The sequence below is a fragment of the Muscardinus avellanarius genome (assembly GCF_963383645.1).
Source record: "Muscardinus avellanarius genome assembly, chromosome: 8".
In the NCBI taxonomy this organism is placed as follows: domain Eukaryota; kingdom Metazoa; phylum Chordata; class Mammalia; order Rodentia; family Gliridae; genus Muscardinus; species Muscardinus avellanarius.
Window position 1 is genome coordinate 101,783,656 of NC_137794.1, and position 26,808 is coordinate 101,810,463.

Consider the following 26,808-nt stretch of genomic DNA (forward strand, 5'->3'; position numbering starts at 1 on the left):
TTTTTCTAAATTACTGATTAAAAAGGCTGGAATAAATTAACATTTTAAAAGGATTTTCCATAATTTAGGAAAATAAAATATTATATACAGAGCATATACACAAAGCTCTGCCACATTTGCATAATTTTACTCTCAAAACTTAAAAAAAATCCCGCATTTCAGGCCTTTTTGAAATTCTCATAACAATTATTTCTTAGTGTGTTACACATATACTAGATCACGATTTTTGATCTCTGAACCTGTATGTTGATCATCTTCATCCGACTGTTGATCTAAGCCTTGTGAATTAATGTAGTCATATTCAATAGGCTTTGGGTAATTATATGGGTAGCCATTGTCATCAAAAAACCTCCGAAAAGTAAATTCATAGAAAGCATGTTCAGGGTGCTTTCCGTTTTTATACCATCCGTTGAGAGTGTCATTTACATTTTCTTCCTCATTATCATCACTCCATAACTTATCAGGATCAACAGGATCAAAATTTGATGTATCTGTTGGATGTGTAATTTTAGGAATATATGAAGCTGACTGCTGTCTCAGATCACTGGAGAAATCAATTGTTTTAAAAAATGGGTGAGCTTTTATTTCATCAGCACCATTCTTGCCTAAACGATCTTCTGGACCTCGACAAAGTTTAATGATCAGATCAGAGGCTTCAGGACTCAGTTTAGCTTGTGGAGGAATGTGAAGAGATGTCTGCCAGTTGATAACCTTTAAAAAACAATTTAAAAAATTATGAGGGAAGAGAAGAAAGATGAAAATTTCCTCCAAGTTTTATAACAAAAGACTTACTTTATTTTTTTTAATAAACTGCATGGCATTTTACCCTCCACACATTTAATAATGAATCACTGCTGGGAAATAATTTTTTCTCCTAACCCCTCCTTCCCAGGCAACTTAAACTCACACCACAAAGCTCACAAGTTTTTACCTCCTCTGCTAAGCCCTCTGGCACAGAAGGCTACTTACATTATTTCTACTCTGTCTCCCGTATACTATATATTTACTTCTATCATAATATTTTTTTTTTCGGGTCTGGGGATGGAACCCAGGGATATTCAACCTCCGAGCTACAACCTCTGCCCTATTTTTTATTCTTTTAAATTTGAAACAGGGTCTCACTAAGTTGCAGAGGGTCTAAGTAGCTAAGGCTGTCTGTGAACCACAATCCTCCAGTCTCAGTCTCCCGAAGTGCTGGGATTACAAGCGTGTGCCACCAAGCCCGGCTTCTAGGATCCATGTTTTGATTGTCTTTGTGTTTCCCAGTACTTGGCAAACTACCTGGCACAAGTTCAAGAAGACCAAGTTCTGGTTTTATACAAAATGCAATGAGGAGCCAGCTGGACATGGCGGCACATAACTGTAATCCTAGTATTAGGAAGGCTGAGAGAGGAGGATCATAGGTTCTCAGCCAGCCTCAGATAATTAGTGTCATATTGTTCCATCACTTATTTTAGATAGGATAAATGAAAATATACAACTAGCTTGATACATTTTTCATTTTTATTACTTTTTATTATAAGGAACATTTAGGAACTTTTAGTTTAACATTAAAAAAATACTAAAAACATCAAGAGTTAATTCAAAGATGAATCAGTATAAATTATGTTAAACCAAAGCAGAGAGAAAAAATAATAAAGCATAAGAGACAGAGGACAATATCAAACAAATATTTTATACATAACAATTAAAATTCCATGTTGTATATGGTGGTATATGCTTGTAATCTCAGTACTTGGAATGCTGAGACAGGAGGATAGCAGATTTGTGGCCAGCCTCAGCTAATCAGTGAGGCCTTCCCAACTTAGCAAGACCCTGTTTCAAAATAAATTAAAAAAAAAAAAAAAAACAAGGCTAACAGTATAACCCAGAGGTAGAATGCCCCTGGGTTCAATCTCTAGTATGAAGAGAAAAGAAGAAAAATCTCAGAGAGGGAGAGCCAGGCATGGTGGTGTACACTTGTAATCTCACCCCTTGAGAGACTGAGACGGGAGGATCGCACAGGTTTGAAGCCAGCCTCAGCTACTTAGTGAGGCTCTCAGCAATTTAGTGAGAACCTGTTTCTAAGTAAAATATAAAATAGGTCCAGGAGTATAGCCCAGAGGTAGAAAAGCTCCTGGGTTCCACCCCCAGTACCACCAAAAAAAAAAAAAAAAGAAAAGAAAAGAGAATGACAGGTAATGTCCCAAAATGTCATCAAGGACTTTAGTGAATACCAATCAAGATAACTGCACAGAAAACTGCACATGGGCACATCATACTCAAACTTCAGAAAACTTAAAGAGCTGAGTGTGTTGGAATCCCAGTAACTTGTGAAGCTGAGACAGAAGGATCTTAGAATTTTGGGCAGCCTCAGCAACTTAGTGAGGCCCTCCACAACTTAGTGAGACCCCACTCTGTTTCAAAGTAGAAGATAATTTGGGCTTGGTGGTCCACACTTGTAATTCCAGTACTTGAGAGGCTGAGACGGGAGAATCACAGGATCAAGGACAGTCTTACCACTTAGTGAGACCCTTTTTCAAAATAAAAATAAAAATTTGGAGCCAGACATGGTGGCACATGATTGTAATCCCAGTACTTGGGAGGCTGAGACAGGAGGATCACAGGTTGGTGGCCAGCCTCAGCTACTTAGTTAGGCCCTATTTAAAAATAAAGAATAAAGCCCGGCGTGTTAGCGTATGCTTGTAATCCCCGCACTTGGGAGGCTGAGACAGGAGGATCGCACAGGTTTGAAGCCAGCCTCAGCTACTTAGTGAGACCCTATTTCCAAATAAAATAGAAAATAGGTCTGGGAGTATAACCCAGAGGTAGAAAGCCTCTGGGTTCCACCCTCAGTAACACAAAACTACATACACACATACATACATACATACATACATACATACATACATACATACAAAAAAAATAAGGCTGGGGGTGTAGCTCAGAGGTAGAATACTCCTGGATTCCATCCCAAGCACCACACACACACACACACACACACACACACACACACACACACACACAAATTGGACTGGGGGTGTAGCTTGGAGGGACAATCCCCTTCAGTTCAATGGTAGGTACCACTATAAATAAATCTCCTACAAAAGTCATAGTGAGGTTCCAGATTTGAGTGAGAGAAAGTGATAGAGCCAGGAGAATCCCTCATAGTTATGGCTCAGGGAACTTCCTGAAAGGAGTTTCCTGCAGAGACACAGGTGACCATAGGGCACATAGGTCCCTAAAACTGAGTGAATGCCTTCCTCCAGTTAGTAATAAGATCACTTAGCATGGGGTCCCAAGAAGATGGTTTCAAGTCCTGTTGCTTGTTTTCTCTCTGTCCTCTTGTTACATTACTTTGGATGCTGGTGTTATTATGAGACATATATATATAGCAGAGTGGGAGCAAATAAAGCCTCCTTTTCTTTTCTTTTTTGCGGTACTGGGGATGGGACCCAGGGGCATTCTGCCTCTGAGCTACACCCCCAGCGCTATTTTTTATTCTTTATTTTGAAACAGGGTCTCACTGAGTTGCAGAGGGCCTCACTAAGTAGCTGAGGCTGTGTGAGAACCGTGATCCTCCGGGCTCAGCCTCCCAAATGCTGGGATTACAAGCGTGCGCCACCACACCTGGCTTTTTATTCCTTATTTTGAAACACAGTCTCACTGAGTTGCAAAGGGCCTCACGACATAGCTGAGGCTGTCTGTGAACTGCGATTCTCTGTCTCAGCCTCCGGAATGTTGGAATTCCAAGGGTGCACCACCACACCCAGCGAAACCTCATTTTCTGATGAGAAAACAGAGAAGGGGAGCCCTAGGTAACTGCAAAGTTCTATGAACATTGGAAAGGGAGATTTAAAATCAGTCCCATAAAGTTGTTTATGAACTGCTGGGGTCATGCTTCAAACCATATGTGGATCTAATGCTAAAGAGTACACCAGAGACTTTGAGAACTAAACCAGGAAAATGCCACAGCCCAGAGAGAAATCTGCCTAGTTTTATACAAAGGCTCTGGGATGAAACATTGAAAATACAATGGAACTTGTGGCCTGAATTTAACCAGGTTTTAATGCCTGCCTAAATAATACAAAATATGCATAAGGCTTTAAATAAGACCCAGAGGCTCATAACATAATATTCAAAACTCCTGATATAATCCAAAATTATGTGGCATACAAACGATCAGGAAAATTTCAACTCACACAGGAAAAGACAATACTGTTGAAATGACACTATGGTAGAATTATCTGACAAAAAACATTATAATAATAAATAACAATAAAAATAAACAAATAAATAAAAATAAATAAAAAACAAATAATGGCGACTACCCTGGAAATAAAGAAAAAGCATGTCAGCAAAGCAGGTGAAGATATATAGAAATACCAAATGGAAATTTTAGAAATGAAAAATAACTAACAGAACTCAAGTGGATAGGCATAATAGCAAATGTCAGAGAAAAATGTAAGTGAACTTAAGATATTAATAAGAAAAAAATTTTGCAGAGAGAACAAGGATTTAAAATATGTATAGACCCGGGCATGGTGGCTCACGCTTGTAATCCCAGCATTCAGGAGGCTGAGACAGGAGGATTGCGCAGATTCGAAGCCAGCCTCGGCTACTTAGGCCCTTTGCAACTCAGTGAGACCCTGTTTCAAGATAAAGAACAAAAAAATAGGGCTGGGGTGTCGCTTGAAGATTGAATGCTTCTGGTTTCCATCATCCCCAGTACAGAAAAAAAAAAAAAAGAAAAAAAAATATATATGTATGTATAGAACCTCAGGAATCTGTAGTAATATACCAGAAGGTCTAACATTCCTGTCACTGAGTCTCAAAAGGAAAGAGTTTGTGGCACACAAAAAAAATATATATTTTTGTGTGTGGTACTGGGGATGGAACCCTTCTTCCTTTGGGCTACACTCCCAGACCTATCTGGAAACAGGGTCTCTTAAGCCAGCGAGGCTGGCTTCGAACCTGTGCCATGCCTCCCAAGTACGGAGATTACAAGCATGCGCCATCACGCCCAGCTACACAAAAATATTGTAAGAAATGATACCTAAACCGGGCATGGTGGTGCATGCCTGTAATCCTAGAGCTTGGGAGGTTGAGATAGGAGGATCTCAGATTCACAGCCAGCCTCAACAACTGGTTGATAGGGATAGAGGTATACCTCAGAGGTATAATGCCCTTGGGTTCAATCCCCAATAATACAAAAAAAAAAAAAAAAAAAAAGACAGCTCTAAACACTCTCCAAAATGATAGAAAACATAAACCAACAAACTTAGGATACTTAACACCAAATAGTATAAGCCATAAGAAATCCATGCCCAGATACATCATGATTACAATACTGAAAACTAAAGACAAAAATTACTGAAAGCGTCAGAGAAAAATGATGCATTACTCAAGGGATATGAGACTACAGTATGTGTTAAATTATGGAGGACCTGTTTCAAAATTAAAAGAATAAAATAAAATAGGGCCCTGGGCTTAATCTCCAGTAATTTCCCCTCCCCATTAACATAAATCAAGGGTAGAAGGAAGTAGATTTTTTTTATTATTTATTTATTTATTTACTTTTTTTGTGGTACTAGTCATGGAATCCAAGGACATACTATCTCCGAGCTACACCCACAGCCCTATTTTTTATTATTGATTTTGAAACAGGATCTCACAAGTTGCAAAGGGCCTCACTAAGTAGCTGAGGCTGTCCTCAAAAAGTGATCCTCCTGTCTCAGCCTCCCAAGTGCTGGGATTCCAAGCATACGCCACCATGCCTGGCAGATATGGATAGTTAAAGGTCCTTCAATGACTGAAACCCATACTACTATGGTTTGACTCTGGTTTGGCCTCATCAAAACACATGATGAGGCTTGGTCCCCAGTATGAAAGTGTTTAAAATGGCAAGGCCTATAAAGAAACATCTGAAGCAGGGCATGGTGGTGTGCACCAGTAACCCCAGCAATTTTCAAGGCTGAGGCAGGAGGACTGATGTTTGAGGCCAGACTGGACAACTTAATGAGATGCTGTTTCAAAATACATAAAAAAGACAGAGGATGTAGCTCTGTAGTGAACCCTGTGCCTAGTATGTACAAGGCCTGAGGTTTAATCCCTAGTACTTTAATAAATACATTTTTTTTTTTTTTTGCGGTACCGGGCATGGAACCCAGGGGCATTCTACCTCTGAGCTACACCCCCAGCCCTATCTTTTATTCTTTATTTTGAAACAGGGTCTCACTGAGTTGCAAAGGGCTTAAGTAGTAGCTGAGGCTGTCCGCGAACCATGATCCTACTGTCTCAGCCTCCCAAATGCTGGGAATTACAAGTGTGAGCCACCATACCCGGCTCATATGTTATTTTTAAAAAGGCATTTATATGGGCCATGAGGGTTTGGCCTTCATAAAAATAATAATAATGCCATCTTGCAGGAGTGAGTTTGAGTTGTTGCTCTCATGGGACTGGATTAGATATCATGAGAGGAAATTATTATAAAACAAGGCTGCTGGGCATGGTGGCCTACACCTGCAATCCTAGAACTTGGGAGGCCGAAATAGGAGAATCACAAGCTCAAGGCGAGCCTCAGCAACTTACCATCCTGTCTTAGATCCTGTCTCAAAATAAAAAATAAAATAGGGCTGGGGGGTAGAGCTTGGAGGCAGAATGCCTGTGGCTTAATTCCCCATTACCCCTGCCCCTAAGAGCAAGCAAGCAAACAAACAAAACATTGTGGGCAGTTTCTCATTAAGTGCCAGTGGTATTTTCAAGTAGAGATACAGATGTATGCTTGTGATTTGGGGCTAGAATATACATGGAAAGTCATACAGGTGACTAACAAGGAGTAAACTGGAATAAATCTTCTAAAGACCCTAAAGATCTTTATAAGGACCTGGGTGTGGTGGTGCAGGCCTGTAATCCCAGTACTTGGAAGATTGAGACAGGAGGATCATAGGTTCTCAGCCAGCCTCAGCAACTTAGCGAGGCTCTCTACTGAGACCCTGTTTCAAAATTTTAAAAAGTAAAATAGGACTGGATTGTAGCTCAGCAGCAGATGCCCCAGGGTTTAATCCCTAAGAGACTCTCCCAACACACACACACACACACACACACACACACACACACACACACACACACTCTCTCTCTCTCTCTCTCTCTCTCTCTCTCTCTCTATATATATATATATATATATATATATATATATATATATATATATATATATATAGTTGTATGAGTGAGGACAGGAATATTGGGATGATGGGGATTAGAGGTCATACATGGAATGTTAGTGGGCTAATATACCTTTATAAATTAACCTTTCAACTCCATTTTAAGATGCTCCAAGTGAAGTACAGTTTGAAAATCCCTAACCCCAAACCCCAAAATCTGGAATGCTCTAAAACCCTAAACTTTTAAAATGTTGACATGATGCCACAAATGCATTCTATGCTTCACCTCATGTGATAGTCAAAGTGAAGGTGCAGGGGCTGGGGATGTAACTCAGTGCTAGAGCACGTGCCTAGCACATATGAGATCCTGAGTCTGATCCCCAATCCTGCACCAAATTAAGCGAAACAACAAAAGCCCATAAAACAGCTCTAAAATCACTGTTAAAAAAATGCCTTCAGGCTCTATGTATAAGGTGTACATGAAACATAAATGAATTTCATCCTAGGACTTGGGTACCATATATATATATATATATATATATATATATATTTTTTTTTTTTTTTTTGGCGGGTCTAGGGATGGAACCCAGGGGCATTCAACCTCCGAACTACACCCCCTGCCCTATTTTTTTTTTTAATTCTTTATTTTGAAACTGGGTCTCACTGAGTTGCAGAGGGCCGCACTAAGTAGCTGAGGCTGTCCATGAACCGCGATTCTCTGGTCTCAGCCTCCCGAATACTGGGATTACAAGCGTGCACCACCACGCCTAGCTCACATGGAAATATTTTTAAAAATCTAAAGCACTTCTGGCCTCAAGCATTTCAGATACTCGACCTATACTAATAAAGTTTCATGGTTTAGAGACTCTGATAATTCTGTTAGTATAGGTTGTATATCTTACCTTCATTTGTGTTTCTAATGGTGTCTGTGCCAAGAAAGGAGGTTGTCCCACCAACATTTCAAAAAGAATAACACCAACACTCCACCAATCACATAACTGTGTATATCCTAAAGATACCAAAATTATAATTATTCATAAGCACTTCTAAAATGCTCAGAATATAACCAACAACATTAAATCATCAGTTTACACTGCAAAATAAATACTTTTTCTTTTTTTTTTTTGCAGGTCTGGGGATGGAACCCAGGGGCATTCAACCTCCGAGCTACACCTCCTGCCCTATTTCTTATTCTTTATTTTGAAACCAGGTCTCTCTCACTGAGTTGCAGAGGGCCTCACTAAGTAGCTGAGGCTATCCGAGAACTGGGATCCTCCTGTCTCAGCCTCCCAAATGCTAGGATTACAAGCATGCACCACCACGCCAGGCTCAAAATACTTTTATCATAAATCTGAAAAATAAGGCATATTCCACTCTAGGTTTTGGCTTGTCCAAAGGTCTTTTGAGATTTTTTATTAAATACAGCTTTACCTGTTCTTAGCAACACTTCAGGTGCAATGTAATTAGGGGTCCCAACCAAAGAATGTGCTAGACATCGCTGATGCTGGCGTGCAGCCCTTCGCTCCAATGGCTTTAGTCTATCTCCACATCGACAGTTGGAGGGGTCACCCCACTCGTTACTGAAATCCATACTATCTTGCCGTGGATGGTCTCCTGTAAAGAGAAAGAAAGAAAAAACTTTATGAAAACAAGAGAAAAGCTAAAGCCAATGGTAATCAACGTTCTCCTTTGTAACAAACTGAAACATGAACTATGCCCTATCACTGATGGTGCTTATTACTAAGGCCTAATTTTCTGAAATATCAATAGGAAAAGTTGTACACTAGGAAAACCAGAAAGCTCAGCAATTTACTCAATGTCAAATGACAATCTGAGTCATAAGTAACATTACGTATGTTCCACAGAGGGACAGCCATATGAGGACACAGAGAAGGTGACATCTGCAAACCAAGGACAGAGGCCACAGGAGGAATGAAGCCTGTCTACATCTTAATTTTGAATTTCTCCAGAACTGTGAAAAAAAAAGTGTGTGTGTGTGTGTGTGTGTGTGTGTGTGTGTGTGCGCGCGTGTGTGCGTGCGCGCGCTTTACAGGGTTTAAACCCAGGGGCATTCTACCTCCCAACTACATCCCTAGCCCTATTTTTTATTTTGAAACAAAGTCTCACTAGATTCATGAGGGTCTTACTACTTATTGAGGCTATCCTCGAACCTATGATCTGCCTATTTCTGCCTCCCAAAGAACTTGGATTACAAGCATGGGCCACCACACCCAGCTTAAACACATAGAACTATGTACATAAATGCTTTCTACTTCTGAGCTGCACCCCCAGCCATTTTTATTCTTTATTTTTAAATGGGGTCTTGCTAGCCGGGTGTGGTGGCACACACTTGTAATCCCAACATTCGGGAGGCTGAGACTGGAGGATCGCGGTTCGCAGACAGCCTCAGCTACTTAGTGAGGCCCTCTGCAACTTGGTGAGACCCGGTTTCAAAATAAAGAATAAAAAATAGGGCAGGGGGTGTAGCTCGGAGGTCGAATGCCCCTGGGTTCCATCCCCAAACCCGCAAAAAAAATTAAAAAATTTTTAAAAATTAAAAAAAATAAAATGGGGTCTTGCTAAGTTGCTGAGGCTGGCCTCAAACCTGTGTTCTTCCTGTCTTAGCATCCCCAATACCAGAATTAGAGGCATGTGTCATCATGCCCAGCTACATAAACTTTTGGGGTTAAGCAAATTGCATAATAGTCACACAATGAAATACTACAAAGCAGTGAAAATAAAATTTATATGCAATAACATGAAGAAACCTTAAACAACAACAACAAAAAACTCAACACAGTATATGGAATGATCATATTTAAATAAAGGTTTAACAGCAGGCAAAATGAAATAACACTGTTAAAGGATATGGACATATTATAAAAGTATAGAGAAAAAGAACTAATTATGAAGTTCTAACAAAATGGTTATCTCTGGAGGAAAGAAGGGAAGTGATTGTTTAGAGTTTCTAAAGTACTTTTTATTTTGGTGAATATAGGCTTCATTTAAAAATTTTTTTAAAGTGAGTGTGGTGGTACACACCTGCAATGAGACCAGGATGGCAGGTTTTTGGTTTCTGGGTGTATGTGGTACTGGGGATTGAACCCCAGGATATTCTACCTCCAAGCTATAACCCCAGCCCTTTATTTTTTATATTGAAACAGTCACTAAGTTGCATAAGGCCTAAGCTGCTGAGGCAGGCTGCAAACCTGCAATCCTGTCAGCCTCCCAAGTACTGAAATTACAGGTGTGTGTCACCACACCAGGCCGACTGCAGGTTGAAGGATAGCCTCAGCAAGTAGCAAGACTCTCAGTGACCTAGGGAGGCCCCGTTTCAAAAATAAACAAACAGGGCTGGAGAGGCGGAGTGCCTGTGGAGCGCAATCTCCAGTAACCCCTACACAGACATTATTTTTATTTTTTGAGTGTCTACAAAGATTTTATCAAATTATTGAAAATGTTGGCATTTAAGTATTCATGTGTATACATAAAATAGTTACATGGACTCTTCAAGTCACTGGGGTACATATGCATACACATGAGCCCCACAAGGAAGCAAATGAGACCAGGCCTGGAGCCACAGGACTTTAAAACCTGGATGTCCTAAGGGTCTGAGAGCAGAGCAGCAGACTTTATTTATTTATTTATTTATTTATTTATTTATTTATTTATTTATTTATTTATTTATTTTGCGGTACTGGGAATGGAACCCAGGGGCATTCTACCTCTGAGCTATACCCCCCAGCCCTATTTTTTTTTCTTTATTTTGAAATAGGGTCTCATTGAGTTACAAAGGGCCTAAGTACATGAGGCTGGCCTTGAACCAAGATCTTCCTCTCTCAGTCTCCTAAATGCTGGGATTACAAGTGTGAGCCACCACGCCCAGCTGGCAGGCATTTTAAAAACATATCTGACATTTCAAAATAAAATTTGTAAAGAGCCTTATCTCAAAAATGTGAATTAGAATTAATCAAATAAAAAATTCTTTTATTTTGTAAGCCTAAGTGCCTAAAGGATTTACCCAAGCTTATCCAACAGAGTCCAGACCCAGATCTTCAGCTCCCATCTAGTGATACCATTTTGCATTTTACTTCATAAATAAGTAACATTACTATAAACTAAAATAAATTTTGAGTTTGCTTACCACTCTGATAGTACTTAGAATCATGTGTCCATCTGAAGCCAGTGCAGAGGCCGAAGTCTGTCAATTTAATATGACCATCACGATCAATCAAAATGTTATCGGGTTTAATATCTCTATGAATAAAACCCATTTTATGAACACTTTCAACTGCACAGGTAAGTTCTGCTATGTAGAATCGTGCCAGATTTTCTGGAAAGATGCCCATTCTAATTAACAGGCTCATCATATCACCCCCAGGAATGTAATCCATCACAAAGTATAAATTGTCCTTATCTTGGAATGAATAATATAAGCGAACTACCCATTCATTGTCAGCTTCAGCCAGTATATCTCTCTCAGCTTTTACATGAGCAACTTGATTTCGAAGCAGAACATCTTTCTTCCGAAGAGTTTTTGTTGCATACAAAGCCTTTGTATCTACTTTTCTTGCTAGACAGACTTCACCAAATGCTCCTATTCCTAGTGTCTTTATCTTCACAAACATAGACTTGTCCATTTTTGCCCTCTTAAGACGAATGTAATTAGACTCTTTCTGGCAAAGCATCTTTCTCATTTGATCCTGGGCATCTTGAGATAATCCAACCTAGGTAAATAAACTAGATGTTAAATGAGGAAATGTCTTCTTCAATATTGAATATTTTAAAATGCTTATAAAAAATTGGGGCATAAATTTAAAGGTTAATGCATAATAATCTTTAATAAAGCATGTTAGAAAACTAGAATGTATTTCAGAGAAAACTAATGACCAAGAGTGCAGCTTAAGATAGCTAACAGTGTATAAAAGGTGAGTATGCAAATTCAGCTGAAGAAAACAAGATATTAACAGTTTTCTATTCTTTTCTAGCAGAGTACTCAAAATATAGGTTCCCAGTGTGCAATAAATAAATGTCTGTTAACATGCATCCTCAACTCTCCATGCATATTCAAACAAAATTACAGGATAAATTGCCTTGCTTTTCTTCTTTTTTTTGTGCTGGGAATTGAACCTAGGTTCATTCTACCTACAAACTACATCCCCATCCCTTTTTATTTTTAAGTAAGGTCTTGCTAAATTGATGAGGTTGGCTTCAAACCTGTGATCCTCCTGTCTCAGCCTCCCAAGTACTAGGATTACAGGCGTGGGCCACCATGCCTGGCTCTAAATGGTTCTTTTTGTGAAATATTGAGGCCTCAAATATTCCTCTCATTTTATTTTGCATGAAAAAAAAAATTCTTCCATCCCAGCTCTGGGATGGAAGAATTTTCTGAAAAAAAAAATCATGTGTTATGAACAACAAAAGAATGTTTTCTCTAACTCACTAAGCCTTTCTCTGTTCTCAAGAAATACACAATAGTATTGACAGTTTTTCTTTTCTTTTTTTTAATCTTTCTTAAAGATTAGAAAAAGTGGGCCTTACAGCCCACTACTATCATCACATAATGCAAAGTGTTTCTATCTCATTTAAAAAGACAAACTGGTTAAAAACAATCTCCCAGATATTTTTTAATATTTCAAAGAATAGTGTGACTTACAAAGACACATAGGTATCTCTATAGAGAGACAAATATATATATATATGATAAAATAACTTCTAAGTAAATACTTGGATTTCTTCTGGCTAACTATTAAGAACTGAAGGGTCTAACCAGAAAAGGATTTCAACTAGAAAAGTAGTCTAATTTTAGAAATGCCAAGACTAATTCAAATACAGCAACCTCATGCTTCTGTTAGGATGCACATTTACATGCAAGTCTTTTCAGAAGAGCAACATGCCAGACGTAGCATAGAACTTTTTCTCTTAAAATCTTACTTGCCTACACAGTAATGGAGGCTACAGAAGTCAGCAAAGCTTCCAACACCATAAAAGTTTAAATCAGCTATTAGTGAAAGTGAAGAGGAAAAAGGAAAAATAAACTAAGAAAATACATACAGACTTTAGTAAGAAATCCCAAGGACTAAAAGAACTATAATATGGTTAAGTCACAGAGATTTATCATGTATTTTTCATCTAACATAATTCAGTTTATATTAAGAATAATAATGCTATACTATACAATGAGATTTGTAATAATTTTTTTTTTTTTTTTTTTTTTTTTGGTACTGGGGATTGAACCTAGGGGCATTCTACCTCCAAGCTACACCCCCAAGCCTATTTTTTTTTTTTTTTTTTTTTTTTTGCAGGTCTGGGGATGGAACCCAGGGGTTCCTCTGAGCTACACCCCCTGCCCTATTTTTTATTCTTTATTTTGAAACCGGGTCTCACTGAGTTGCAGAGGCCTCACTAAGTAGCTGAGGCTGCCCGCGAACCGCGATCCTCTAGGTCTCAGCCTCCTGAATGCTGGGATTACAAGCGTGTGCCACCACGCCTGGCTCCCAAACCTAATTTTTATTCTTTATTTTGAAACAGAGTCTCACTAAGTTGTGGAAGGCCTCACTGATTAGCTGAGACTGACCATGAACCTTCAATCCTCCTGTCTCAGCCTCACCAGGCACAGCTCGGAATAACCATTTTAAAAGAACTCTGGCCGGGCGTGGTGGTGCACGCTTGTAATCCCTGTGCTTGGGAGGCGAAGACAGGAGGATCGCGCAGGTTCGAAGCCAGCCGCGCTGGCTTAGGAGACCCTGTTTCCAAAAATAAAAATAGGTCTGGGAGTGTAGCCCAGAGGTAGAAGGGCTTCCAGGAACTCCAGTACCACCAAATAAAATAAAATAAAATAAAAAAATAAAAAAATAAAAAAAATAAATAAAAGAACTCTGAAGTATACAAAGTTGTTTAACCAAAAGGTTGATCTTGGATTTCTAGTGGTAGATGTAAAATTAGGAAATAAAATCTAAGCACATGATAATCTAAGCACATAATCAAAACGATGATACAATATCTAGTGAAGAAATTTAAATGAGATCATAAGACAGATCAATCTAAAGTGAGTCTTTATATATTCTGATCTCCTTTTTAGCACACCGTGTGTGTGTGTGTGTGTGTGTGTGTGTGTGTGTGTGTGTGTGTGTGTGTTTGATACCGAGGGTGGAACCCAGGGGTTTTTCTACCTTTGGGCTATACTCCCAGACCTATTTTATACTTTATTTGGAAACAGGGTCTTACTAAATTGCTGAGAGCCTAAGTAACTGAGTGAGGCTGGCTTCCAACCTGTGCGATTCACTGGTCTCAGCCTCCTAAGAGCTGGGATTACAAGTGTGCGCCACCACACCTGGCTTTAGTACACTTTTACTTAATAAGTTTAGCACATTTTTCTCTAGGACATTATAATGATGAAATTAAAGGGGGAAATAACTGAAGGGCTCTATCTTTGACAATCTGACTCAGATATTTGTAGTTGATTTTTAGTTGTTATTAAAATAATGAGTGCTGGTGTAGTGGTACACGCTTGTAATCCCAGCATTTGGGAGGCTGAGACTGGAGGATCGGAGGATAGCGGTTTGCGGACAGCCTCAGCTATTTAGCGAGGCCCTCCACAACCCAGTGAGACTCTGTTTCAAAATAAAGAATAAAAAATAGGGCAGGGGGGTAGCTCAGAGGTCGAATGTCCCTGGATTCCATCCCCAGACCTGTAAAAAAAAAAGATAATGTGTTAAATCTAAAAATAACCCTTGCTCCGATTTCCATATAAAGGAAGTATGTACACCTAAAACTATATAATGTAAATATATTTTCTAAAATTAACACAAGAGCTTTATTACCAGAAATTCTGAATAAATCTTGAAATACTGAAATAAGATGATATAATCAAAAATACTTTAAGCTTGCCAACTTGATAATATATTACATTAATCTCTAAGAAGTAAGAAAAATACTAGAGCACAACTTTTAAAAATAAATACAAAAAACAGATGGCCAAGTATAAAAAGTTATTTTAAAAGGTTTTACCCGCATCATTTCGTTCTCTAATTGTGTTTTGCGATGCAGACGTTGCTGATGAGATTTGAGGACATTTTCTACATGCTGCTCCATAAAAAATTTAAATGCCTGAGGAGAGTAGCTCTGAATGCGAGATTCCCTCCGCTCTTCATCCTTCTTGTTTTTCCTGACGGTGAGAGGTGAGGTTGTAATCTGTTTTTTTTCTTTATCCCCACCATCAACATCTTCAAAACTTTTCTCACCCTCATCTTCCTTAGGCAAAGTGGGCTGGTCCTCTTTACTGGATTTATTTATTGACTCATATGGAGGAACAGATGGGTTTTGGTGTAACAGATGTTTCGGATAAGGTGGTGGTGGACCTTGATAGTTTGGAGCTTCAACAACAGGTGGCATAACAGTCATATTTGAAGTGGTACCCTCAGAAAAAGGGCTGGGTTGAACAGTTTGAATTGGTTGTGCAATCCAAGAAGGGTGGGTAGGTGCTAAAGCAGTCTGCAGCTCTGGTTTTAATACACGCATGCTTTTCACAGGCTGTTGAATAGGAGCTGGTGTAATTGCAGTGACTGTTGTAGCTGAAGGCTGAGAATTAGCAGAGTGACTTGTTCTGTTTCCTAATGGATTGTTAAAAGAATTTGACCTCACTGGTATGTTAGGCTGCCATGGAGGAATATCATGCCCGCTGCTCGGGGATGACTGGGCAGGAGCAGAAGATGACTGAGGCCAAGTTGTTTGTAGTCCAGGTACATTAATGTTATAAAGTTCCATGTTATGACTGTTTCTGTTTGGCACCATCATAGACTGAGGAATATTTCCATTTGTGTATGAAGAAGGAGCAGCAGATCCCCCTGTCTGTAAGGCAGAAGGGTTTTGTCCACTAGCTGGGGTCAGAGGATATGGTGGGGGTGGCTGCCGATTCACAGCACCTCCAGGGACAACATTTTGATGTATCATAAAATCAGCCTGACCACCACCATTCTGAATTCCTGGTCTCCCGGGTGGAAAATTAAATTTGTTAGAACTCTGCATGATGATTGGTTGTCTGCCAACGGGAACAGAACTAATGGCCCTCTGTCCCTGATTGGGAGGATTCATGGGAGAAGTGTTAAGAGGTGGTGGAGGAAAGCCCTCTTGCCATGCCCCAGGTGGGACAGGAGAGATTCGGGACATTCCATATTCCAAGTTCCCTGAATAGCGCTTCGTTTGAGAGTTTGGTTCCCATGAGGGGGGCGGTGGAGTTGTTCCTCGTGGAGGGGGAGTCTGGCCTCTTGGAGGTGGTGGAGGAGTGACACTCCTTACTTGAGGTGGTGGTGGAGGGTTCACTCTCTGTCCGTTGCTAGGGTGAGCTTGAGTAAATGATGTTATACCAGATCCAGACAAAGGTCTTCCTACATCTGTCTGTGAATTGGGACTTTCAGAACAATAGGCCACACTTTCCCCAATAGGTGGGCCATGTCTCTGAGTAACTAAGGACTCTTTAGAACCTTTCCAGCTTTGTTTTCGGTTAATTGATTGTTGCACACTCCCTAGGATCACAAAAGAGAAAAACCGTGGTTTTAGCCTCTTGTTTTTGAAAAATTTTAACTTGGAATCCTGAAAATACTAAATAACACTCAACTCTCTTTCAAAAATTATAAAAACGGAGCTAGGCTTGGTGGTGCTTGCTTGTAATCACAGTACTTGAGAGGCTGAGATAGGAGAATCACAGGTTCATGGCCAGCCTCAGCTAATCTGTGAGGCCTTCCACAACTTAGTTCCCTGCTTCAAATAAAGAATAAAAATAGGACTGGGGATGTAGCTCAGAGGTAGAACACCCCTGGGTTCAACCCCCAATATTGGAAAAAAAAATTTTTTTAATGGGGGAAAAGTTTAAGAGATGTTTTACAAAATGGTAACTATCGCTGATAACAATGTACTACATTCCTGAAAATTGCTAAGAGAGTAGACTGTGTATGTGTGTGTGTGTGTTTGTATGTATGTGAGTGTGTCTGAGTGAGTGAGTGAGAGAGAGAGAGAGAGAGAGACAGAGACAGAGACAGAGAGACAGACAGACAGACAGACAGACAGAGACAGAGAAGGAGAGAGAGAGAAAGGGGGGGCTCACTAAGTAGCTGAGGTTGGCCATGAACCCTAATACTCTATCTCAGCCTCCCAAATACTGGGATTACAAGCATGCACCATAAAACCCAGAGAGAGTAGATTTTAAGTTTTCTCACTACAAAAAATAAATAAATATAAGCTCGGAGTTGTGGCACATGCCTGTAATTCCAGTTCTTGTGAAGCTGAGACAGAAGGAGTATAGGTTCAAGGACAGCATCATCAACAACTTAATAAAATCCTGTTTCAAAATAAAAAGACTGGGAGTGCAGATCAGAGGCAGAACACTTCTGAGTTCAATCGCCAGTACCAAAAACAGAGGAAAAAAAGAAAAATGATAAAATTCAATCTTTACAAACTTGCTTTTTTCATCGTAATGTACTTTCATTCTCATTGTAAATTTTGATAGGGAGACTATAAGTTTATACTGTCTAAACAGCAATATCTTAAAAAAAACTTCAAAATTTTGACAAGCACTTAAAATTTACTCTTAGGAAATCATTAAGTATTTATAAAGATAGCCAGGCGTGGTGGCGCACACTTGTAATCCTAGTACTTGGGGAGCTGAGACAGGAGGACTGCAAAGTTTCAAAGCCAGCCTCAGCTACTTAGTGAGGCTCTCAGCAACTTAGTAAGACCCTATTTCTGAATTAATTAAAAAAAAAAAAAAAGGTCTGGGAGTGTAGCTTGGAGGTAGAAAGCCTTTGGGTTCCATTCCCAGTACCACACACACACACACACACACACACACACACACACACAAAATTTAGCCACACGGGTTTAAAAAAAAAAAAAAGAAACATGGCAAATGTACAAAAATAAGAGACTAGTTAAAGTATGTGATAAATCTATTATTATTATTGTTATTATTATTATTATTATTATTATTATTTATTATTATTATTTTGGTGGTACTGGGGTTCCTGGAAGCCCTTCTACCTCCGGGCTACACTCCCAGACCTATTTTATATTTTTATTTGGAAACAGGTCTCTTAAGCCAGCACGGCTGGCTTCGAACCTGCGCGATCCTCCTGTCTCTGCCTCCCAAGCGCGGGGATTACAAGAGTGTGCCACCACGCCCGGCCTGTGATAAATCTATTTTAATGGGCTACTAGAATTATTCTGTAAAGCCGGGTGTGGTGGTGCACGCTTATGATCCCAGCATTTGGGAGGCTGAGACAGGAGGATCATGGTTCACTGACATCCTCAAGCTACTTAGTGAGGCCTTCTGCAACTCAGTGAGACCCTGGTTCCAAAATAAAGAATAAAAAAATAGGGCTGGGAGTGTAGCTCGGAGGTAGAATGCATCCCCAGTACCAAAACAAAACAAAAAAACAACAACAAATATATATATATGTAGTAGTCCTGGTGATACAGCCCAGTGGTAATAAGTGCATGCCTAGAATGCATAGGGCTTGTTTGATCCCCAACACCAAGTATACCAAAAACATCTTGTACTACATTTAAAAACAAAGAAAGCTAGGCATGGTATATTAGATGAATAAAGTAGGATTTATTATGATCCCCTTCTTTTGTCTAAACCATAAGAATCACAAGAACACACACATACAGTGGGGCATGATGGTACATGACTGTAATCTCAGCAATTCAGAAGGATGAGGCTGGAGGATTGCAAGTTCACGGCTATCATGGAAAACTTAGCAAGACTGATCTCAAAGTAAAAAAATAAAAACAAAAGAGCTGGGAATGTAGCTCAATGGAATAGCAGCCTGGGGTTCAATCTCAAGTACCAAACAACAGCAACAACAACAAAACAAAACACACACACACTCCCACTCATATTTTCCATAAGAAAAAAGACTATAAAATAACACATCAAAATAATGGAATTAACAGAGGTATTTCTTTTGGGCTTAACTTTTGTCTAAATAGTCTATAATAAACACATATTACCCTTAAAATATGAAACTAAAATACAAAAAAGGGCTAGTTTAAATTATAGTATTGGGGAGCATGATATATTTTATGTAGTACTGGGGATTGAACCCTGAGGCATTCTGCCTCGGAGTTTTATTTTTTATTTTTTTACGGGTTTGGGGATGGAACCCAAGGGCATTTGACCTCCAAGCTACACCCCCTGCCCTATTTTTTATTCTTTATTTTGAAACTGGGTCTCACTGAGTTGCAGAGGGCCTCAGTAAGAAGCTGAGGCTGTCCGCAAACCGTGACCCTCCAGGTCTCAGCCTCCTGAATGCTGGGATTACAAGTGTGCGCCAGCACGCCCAGCTCATATTTTATTTTTGAAACACGGTCTTGCCAAGTTCTGAGAGTCTCTCTTGAATTGCTGAGGCTGGCCTCAAACCTATGATGCTGTCTCAGCCTCCCAAGTACTGTGATTACAGTCGTGTGCTACCACACATGGTTACTTACCAACTTTTAAGGCTGATGACCCATTCTCCAATTAATTTTGGTACAATACTATATTATTCTCTTAATTTTAGGCTTTCATTTACTGAGATACTTTTAGGTTTTCTAAGATCAAAGACTTGATAGACTTATGTGTTTTAAAAGTATACCATGAGAGTTCAGAAAAAAAATGTGTTGATGAATCACCTGGTTTCATGTTGGCATTAAGAGGTCTGGCAGCTGCTGCAGCCATCTGTTCCCGCCGAGAGTCTTGGTAACTCATTTTACTAATGAATTCAATTGCTGCTTCTATACTTCTGTTATTAGTTTTCTGAAGTGCTTGTATAACCATATCCTGATATGAGGTTAGAGAAAACAAAACAGAAATAAATTTTAAATCTTATGATTTGTAGGAGAAAAGAACACTGGGTTACATGGGAGCCAAACCATAATCCCCCTCCCATACTGAGGATGGAATCCAGGGTATTCTACCTCCAAGTTATACCCCTAACCCTATTGTTTGTTTGTTTGTTTGTTTGTTTTTGCAGTACTGGGGATGGAACCCCAGTATTCTACCTCTGAGCTATATACCCTCAGCTCCAATTATTTTTGTTTTTTTTGGTTTTGTTTTGGTGGTACTGGGGTTCCTGGAAACCCTTCTACCTCCAGGCTACACTCCCAGACACCTATTTTTTATATTTTTATTTGGAAACAGGGTCTCTTAAGCCAGCGAGGCTGGCTTCAAACCTGCGAAATCCTCCTGTCTCCGCCTCCCAAGCACGGGGATTACAAGTGAGCGCCACCATGCCCAGCCTTGTTTTTTTTTTTTTTTAAACAGAGTGTCACTGAGTTGTGAAGGGCCTCCCTAAGTAGCTCTGGTCTCCGTCTCCCGAATGCTGGGATTAGAAAAGTGCGCCACCATGCCTGGCTCTCCATCCCTTTTTTTTTTTTTTAAAGTGGTACTGGGGTTCCTGGAAGCCCCTCTACCTCCAGGCTATACTCCTAGACCTATTATGTTTTTATTTGGAAACAGGGTCTCTTAAGCCAGCACAGCTGGCTTCGAACCTGCATGATCCTCCTGTCTCCACCTCCCAAGCACTGGGATTACAAGCATGCGCCACTACGCCTGGCCCCCTATTGTTTACTCCATTTTGAAACCGGGTTTCACTAAATTGTAGAGGGCCTAAGTATCTGAGGTTAACCACAAATCTGCAATCCTCCTTTGTCAGCCTTCCAAGTACTGAGATTACAAGTGTATACCACCATACCCAGCTAATTAATATTATAATATCAGTTATTAATATTATATTAATAACAATATTACTTATAATATTAATAACAACAGTAATGTTGATTATAATTATATTAATTAATGTTAACAATAACATTAACTAATATTAACAATAATAATAATAATAATGTCCTGTTTGTAGCTAACATTAATAAAGGAAATAAAGCCTAAAATCTTTCAAATGATTCTTTAATACTTTCACCTTTATGTAGCATATTACTGTTTCTTTCTGGGATGAAATCATTCTAGGATTAACTTCATGTTACAATCAGAGCAACATGATTCTGATTGTTTCTCATTCTTAGTTTCATTCCTATATAAACAGAGACTATCAGATTGTTAAAAAAGCTACTGACCACCCAGGCATGGTGGCACACGCTTGTTATCCCAGTACTTGGGAGGCTGAGATGGGAGGATCGCGGTTCACAGACAGCCTCAGCTACTTAGTTGTTTCAAAATAAAGAATAAAAAATTGAGCTGGGAGTGTAGCTCGGAGGTAGAATGCCCCCAGGTTCCATCCCCAATAACACACACACACACACACACACACACACACACACACACACACACAAAAGCTATCAACCAAAATACTAGAAACAATTTTTGTGTCATTAAGGTATTTATAAGTATCCTTGCAGTTATGTATAGTAGTAAAAGAACTACCTAGTTATGATGTTTTATCTTCTTACAGTTTACATTTGCAGAAAACTATATTTACAGAGACAAAAATATGTGGAAAATGGTAGAGGAAAATACTAAAGAGATATAATTATGTGAGGAAGGCTTTAGGAGGTTAGATAGTGTGATGAAGCAAACAGGATCTGGAATCAGACTGATCTGTGGTTGAGTTCCAGTAGCTTCATTTTAGACATGTATCAGCTTTGGTGAGTTATTTAACACTTCAGAGCCTCAGTTTCTTTAACTGTGATAAACTTACAGAGCTGATGTGAGGAGTACCTAAGAAAACACGTAAAGCACAAAAGCATAGCACCTAGATCCCCAAAACTGGTTGTTATTCTCCATCTTTACACTTTATGCTAAAATGTAAGCATAAAGTATACACTAATATCCAGAAAGTATACTGACATGCATTTTTCAAGAGTGGAGGCAATCACTTGTCCTAGAGGATTTAGTATTTCAAATGACATTTAAAAATGGAAAATGGCTTTAAAAGACGAATGGTCACAGGCTACTAACAGACGATACCCTATATAAAATAAATGATACCCTATATAAAATAACTAAAAGCCAGGCATGGTGGTGCACGCTTGTAATCCCAGTACTTGTGAAGCTGAAATAGGAGAATTGCAGGTTTGTGGTCAGCCTCGGCTACTTCATGAGACCATCTGCAACTTAGTGAGACCCTGTTTCAAATAAAATAATAAAAAATAGGGCTAGGGTGTAGCTCGGAGGTAGGATGCCCCTGGGTTCAACCCCAGTATTGCAAATAAAATAAAATAAAATAAAATAAAATAAAGTGACTAGAGATGAATGTGAGACCAACCAAAGATTTTGATGGAAATCCATTCTTCCTTTCCTGAAAGTTACTGATCTTGTAGGAAGAAATGATAATTTTCCTACCTCTGATTTAAGGACTGGTCCTTCCCCTTGCATTCTATTTCCAAGGCGATCTGTATGATAACTGTGCTAGAACATGCTGCCACCAAGAAGTCAAATTTAAGCTGGGTGTGGTGGCGCACGCTTGCAATCACAACACTCGGGAGGCTGAGACAGGAGGTTCCGGGTTCCGAGACAGCCTCAGCTACTACATAGTGAGGCCCTTTACAACTCAGTGAGACCGTTTCAAAATAAAGGCTAAAAATGCTTCTGAATTCCATCCCCAGTACTGGGGGAAAAAAAAAAAAAAGCAAATTCAGGAGACTCATAAGGGTCCTAGCATCTGACATCTTTCAGAAGCTGAACCAATGAATGATAATTATTTAAACTGAATCATCTTATTTGGATTTTTGTTAAAAGCAACCAAATTCAATCCCTAACTGAAACAAAAATATAGTGTGATCACATTTTTTTATTTATTTTTGTGGTACTGGGGATGGAACCCAGGGGGACATTCTACCTCTGAGTGACAGTGCCAGCCCTATTTTTTTATTATTCTTTATTTTGAAACAGGGTCTCACTGAGTTACAAAGGGACTCACTAAGTAGCTGAAGCTGGCTTTGAACCTGCGTGATCTTCCTGTCTCAGCCTCCCAAATGCTGGGATTACAAGCATGAGCCACCACGCCTGGCAGTGATCACATTTTATGCCAACTAGACTTTACAAATTTGCAATGAGATAGGAAATTAATGTCTCATTTCATATGCAAGCTAGAAGAATACAAATGACCCCAAATTAAAATTTATCAAAAAGTCCTGAATTTTAAAATTGGTTAAGCCAACTGAACTTCCTATTTATGCTATTATCACATGGCAATGCCCATTCAGCTGGCAAGCAAATTGGCAACCACTAGCCTTTTTCGATATTGTGGAAATCATCATCTTCTTAAATACACTGGAATTTTGGCCAATCACAGTGGTGATTATGTTGGCTTTTATTTTTAAAACTTTTTGCTATACTTTATTTGATTGACTGATTGATTGATTGAGGTAGTAAGGATCGAACCTTAGGGGCATTCTACCTCTAAACTACATCCCCCAGCCTAATATTTAGAAACAGGGTCTTGCTAGGTTGAGGAGAACCTTACTACTTGCTGAGGTTGTCCTCAAACCTGTGATCCTACCTCAGCCTCACAAATACTAGGATTTTGAATATGTGCCACCATGCCCAGCCCTACTGCTATGTTTTAAAATATTTTTTATAAACCAGGCATGGTGGCACATGCTTGTAATCCCAGTATTTGAGAGGCTGAGAGAGGAAGCTCAGAGGTTCAAGGTTATCCTCAGCCTCGGCAACTTAGTGAGATCCTGTTTCAAAATAAAAAGGGAGCCAGGAATGGTGGTGCATGCTTGTAACCCCAGGATTTGGGAGGCTGAGACAGGAGAATCACAGGTTCGAGGACAGTCTCGGAAAGTAGTGAGACTCTTATCAACCTAGTGAGGCCCTGTTTCGAATAATAATATAGAAGCTAAGCAGATTACAAGTTCTCAGCCAGCTTCAGCTATTTATTGAAGCCTTTTGCAAGATAGTGAGACCCTGTTTCAAAATAAAGAATTAAAAAAATATAGGGCTGGGGATGTAGCTCGGAGGTAGAATGCCTCTGGGTTCAACCCCCAGTACCAAATGAATGAATGAGTGAATGATGAATAAATGAATGAATGAAAGAGGCCTGGTTTAGCTTGAAGTAGAATGCCCTTGGGTTCAATCCCCAGTGCCACAAAATAAATAAATAAAATAAAAATATAAAATAGGCCCGGGGTTGTAGCTAACAGGTAGAATGCCCCTGGGTTCAATCCCTAAGTAACACAGACACCAATAATAATAAATAAAAATTTTAAAGTAACAAAATATTTTTTACATCTGTAATACTATCAAGAAACTGTTCATTAGGTTGAAGTGTTAAGAAAAAACAGCTGGGCATGGGGGCGCATGCTTGTAATCCCCGCGCTTGGGAGGCAGAGACAGGAGGATCACACAGGTTCAAAGCCAGCCTCCCTGGCTTGAGAGACCCTGTTTCCAAGTAAAAATATAAAATAGGTCTGGGAGTGTAGCCCAGAGGCAGAAGGGTTTCCAGGAACCCCAGCACCACCAAAAAAGAAAAGAAAAGAAAAAGGTCCACATATTTATGTCTGTTTTTATGTTTATAGAAAAATACACATCAGCCAGGCATAGTGATGGAGGTTTGTAATCCTAGTACTTGGGAGGCTGAGATAGGAGGATCACACAGGTTCCAAGCCTGCCTCAGCTATTTAATGAGGCTCTCAGCAGCTAACTGAGACTGTTTCCAAATAAAATATAAAATAGCTCTGGGAGTGTAGTCTGGAGATAGCCCCTGGGTTCCATCCCAAGTACCCCCCCCACACACACACACAAAAAGAATAAAAAAAATAGGGCTGGGGGTGTAGCTCAGAGGTAGAATACCCCTGGGGTTGCATCCCCAGAAACCCCTCCCAATAAATAAATAATATACCTCAATGATTATAAATTTATGTGCTCTAAGAATGCATCAATCCTGTTTTCATTTATTCCCATGAGGAAATTAATCCTGGAATATTTGAGTTTATAATACTACAGAATTACCAGAAACACATTCTCAAAAGAAAAAAGAGCCAGGTAAGGTGGTATAAGCCTGTAAGCACTTGGGAGACTGAGACAGGAGGATTGCAGGTTCAAGACCAACCTCAGCAACATAGTGAAACCCTGTTTCAAAATAAAAAATAAAACTGGAAAGCTGGGTGTGGTGGTGGTACATGCTTGCAACCCAAGCATTTGGGAGGCTGAAACAGGAGGATCCTGGTTCAAGGACAGCCTCAGCTACTTAGTGAGGACTTTTGCAACTCAGTGAGACCCTGTTTCAAAATAAAGAATAAAAATAGGGTGGGTGGGGGGGGTAGCTCAGAGTTAGAATGCCCCTGATTTCAGTCCATAGTACCACCAAAAAAAAAAAAAAAAGAAAAGAAAAAGAAAAAAGAAAAAAGCACCTACCTTGAACTTGGCATTGGTATGGTTAATGAAAGGAATAATTAGGTTTTATGAAATGATAAAAAAAAATGAAATGAGAAACTGCAAGAATTATGAAGTACCAAGTTCTAAGAACCAAGCATTTATACTTAAATGCTAACAATATAAAGGGAAGTTCCCATAATGAGTGATTAAACAAAGTAGGAAGTAGGAGAAGTGCCCTATTCCTTACATCACAATCACTGCAACTAGTACCATGCCTGCACGATGTGGACAAATGATGATCAATATGTGCATGAATGCTTTCACTACAGCAACCTTGCTTAAGGTTATCTTTTTTTTTTTTTGGTGGTACTGGGGGTGGAACCCAGAGGCTTTCTACCTCCGAGCTATACTCCCAGATCTTTTTTATATTTTATTTGGAAACAGGGTCTCACTAAGTTGCTGGAAGCCTCACTGAGTAGCTGAGGCTGGCTTCGAACCCATGCAATCCTCCTGTCTCAGCCTCCCAAGCGCGGGGATTACAAGCGTGCGCCACCATGCCCGGCTTGCTTGAGGTTATCAGTGTCATAAGGGGACAATTTTCAAATGTGTGATTTATTAATGCTAACATATCTTTGTAATTGCAAAGCAATTAATATTATTATTGTCTATAAATAAAGACTAGGACATTGAGGCTGGGGATGGAGCTCGGTGTAGAGGTCTTGTCTAGCATGCACCAGGCCCTGATTTAAATCCAAGGTTCTTCCCCTACCCTCACCTCTGGCTTTCTCCAACTGTACTTCTACTCTGATGACATGCCTGACCATTTAAACTCTAGAAGCTTCAGAATTTAGTGATAGGTAGCATATAAAAACTAAAAAACAAAACAAAAACTTATTATTTTGTTATAATAATTAATGGCATTGTAAATGTAACATTATTGATGGAATATACACATAGGTCTTACCTCATCAAATCCAGCAGCCTGCAAATCTTGAAACATCTGTGGATTAATTTCTGAAGTACTCCTGGAGGAAGAACTTGCTTCATTTGCAAATGGTAGTAGAGAGTTTCGAATTTCTTGCAAGGCTTTATGATGTGTCCCGAATTTGGGTGGATTCCTCACTTGTCGAGGGTCTTCTGTTGACATCTTATTCACATTATGCTCAGCTTTAGCAGCATCAGATGGTTTGGATAAATTCCTAAGGGATTCCCGAATTTCTTGCAACATCTGCCGGCTACTACCAGTGTAGTTACTGGCAGGAAAGGTCTTAGGCCTCATTTGTCTATATCCTTCGGGCTTATCACTCCTCTTCATGAAAACATTTATATATGTAACCCACTCAAAGGACT

At 39.5% G+C, this 26,808-nt stretch overlaps 1 protein-coding gene across 2 annotated transcripts; it reads right to left on the minus strand.

Moving 5' to 3' along the window:
- Positions 1-201: 201 nt before the first annotated feature.
- LATS1 (large tumor suppressor kinase 1) lies at positions 202-26,773 on the minus strand (the record flags this gene model as incomplete). 2 transcript variants are annotated; one of them, XM_080699829.1, is made up of 7 exons in its annotated part: positions 202-711; positions 8,045-8,151; positions 8,574-8,756; positions 11,287-11,869; positions 15,153-16,666; positions 19,812-19,959; positions 26,423-26,773. In XM_080699829.1, the coding sequence occupies 7 exons, from the start codon at positions 26,771-26,773 to the stop codon at positions 202-204; spliced, it is 3,396 nt and encodes a 1,131-aa protein (XP_080555955.1). The 2 variants fall into 2 exon arrangements, with proteins under 2 accessions (XP_080555955.1, XP_080555956.1); XM_080699830.1 differs by lacking the exon at positions 26,423-26,773 and adding an exon at positions 22,011-22,043.
- Positions 26,774-26,808: the final 35 nt, after the last annotated feature.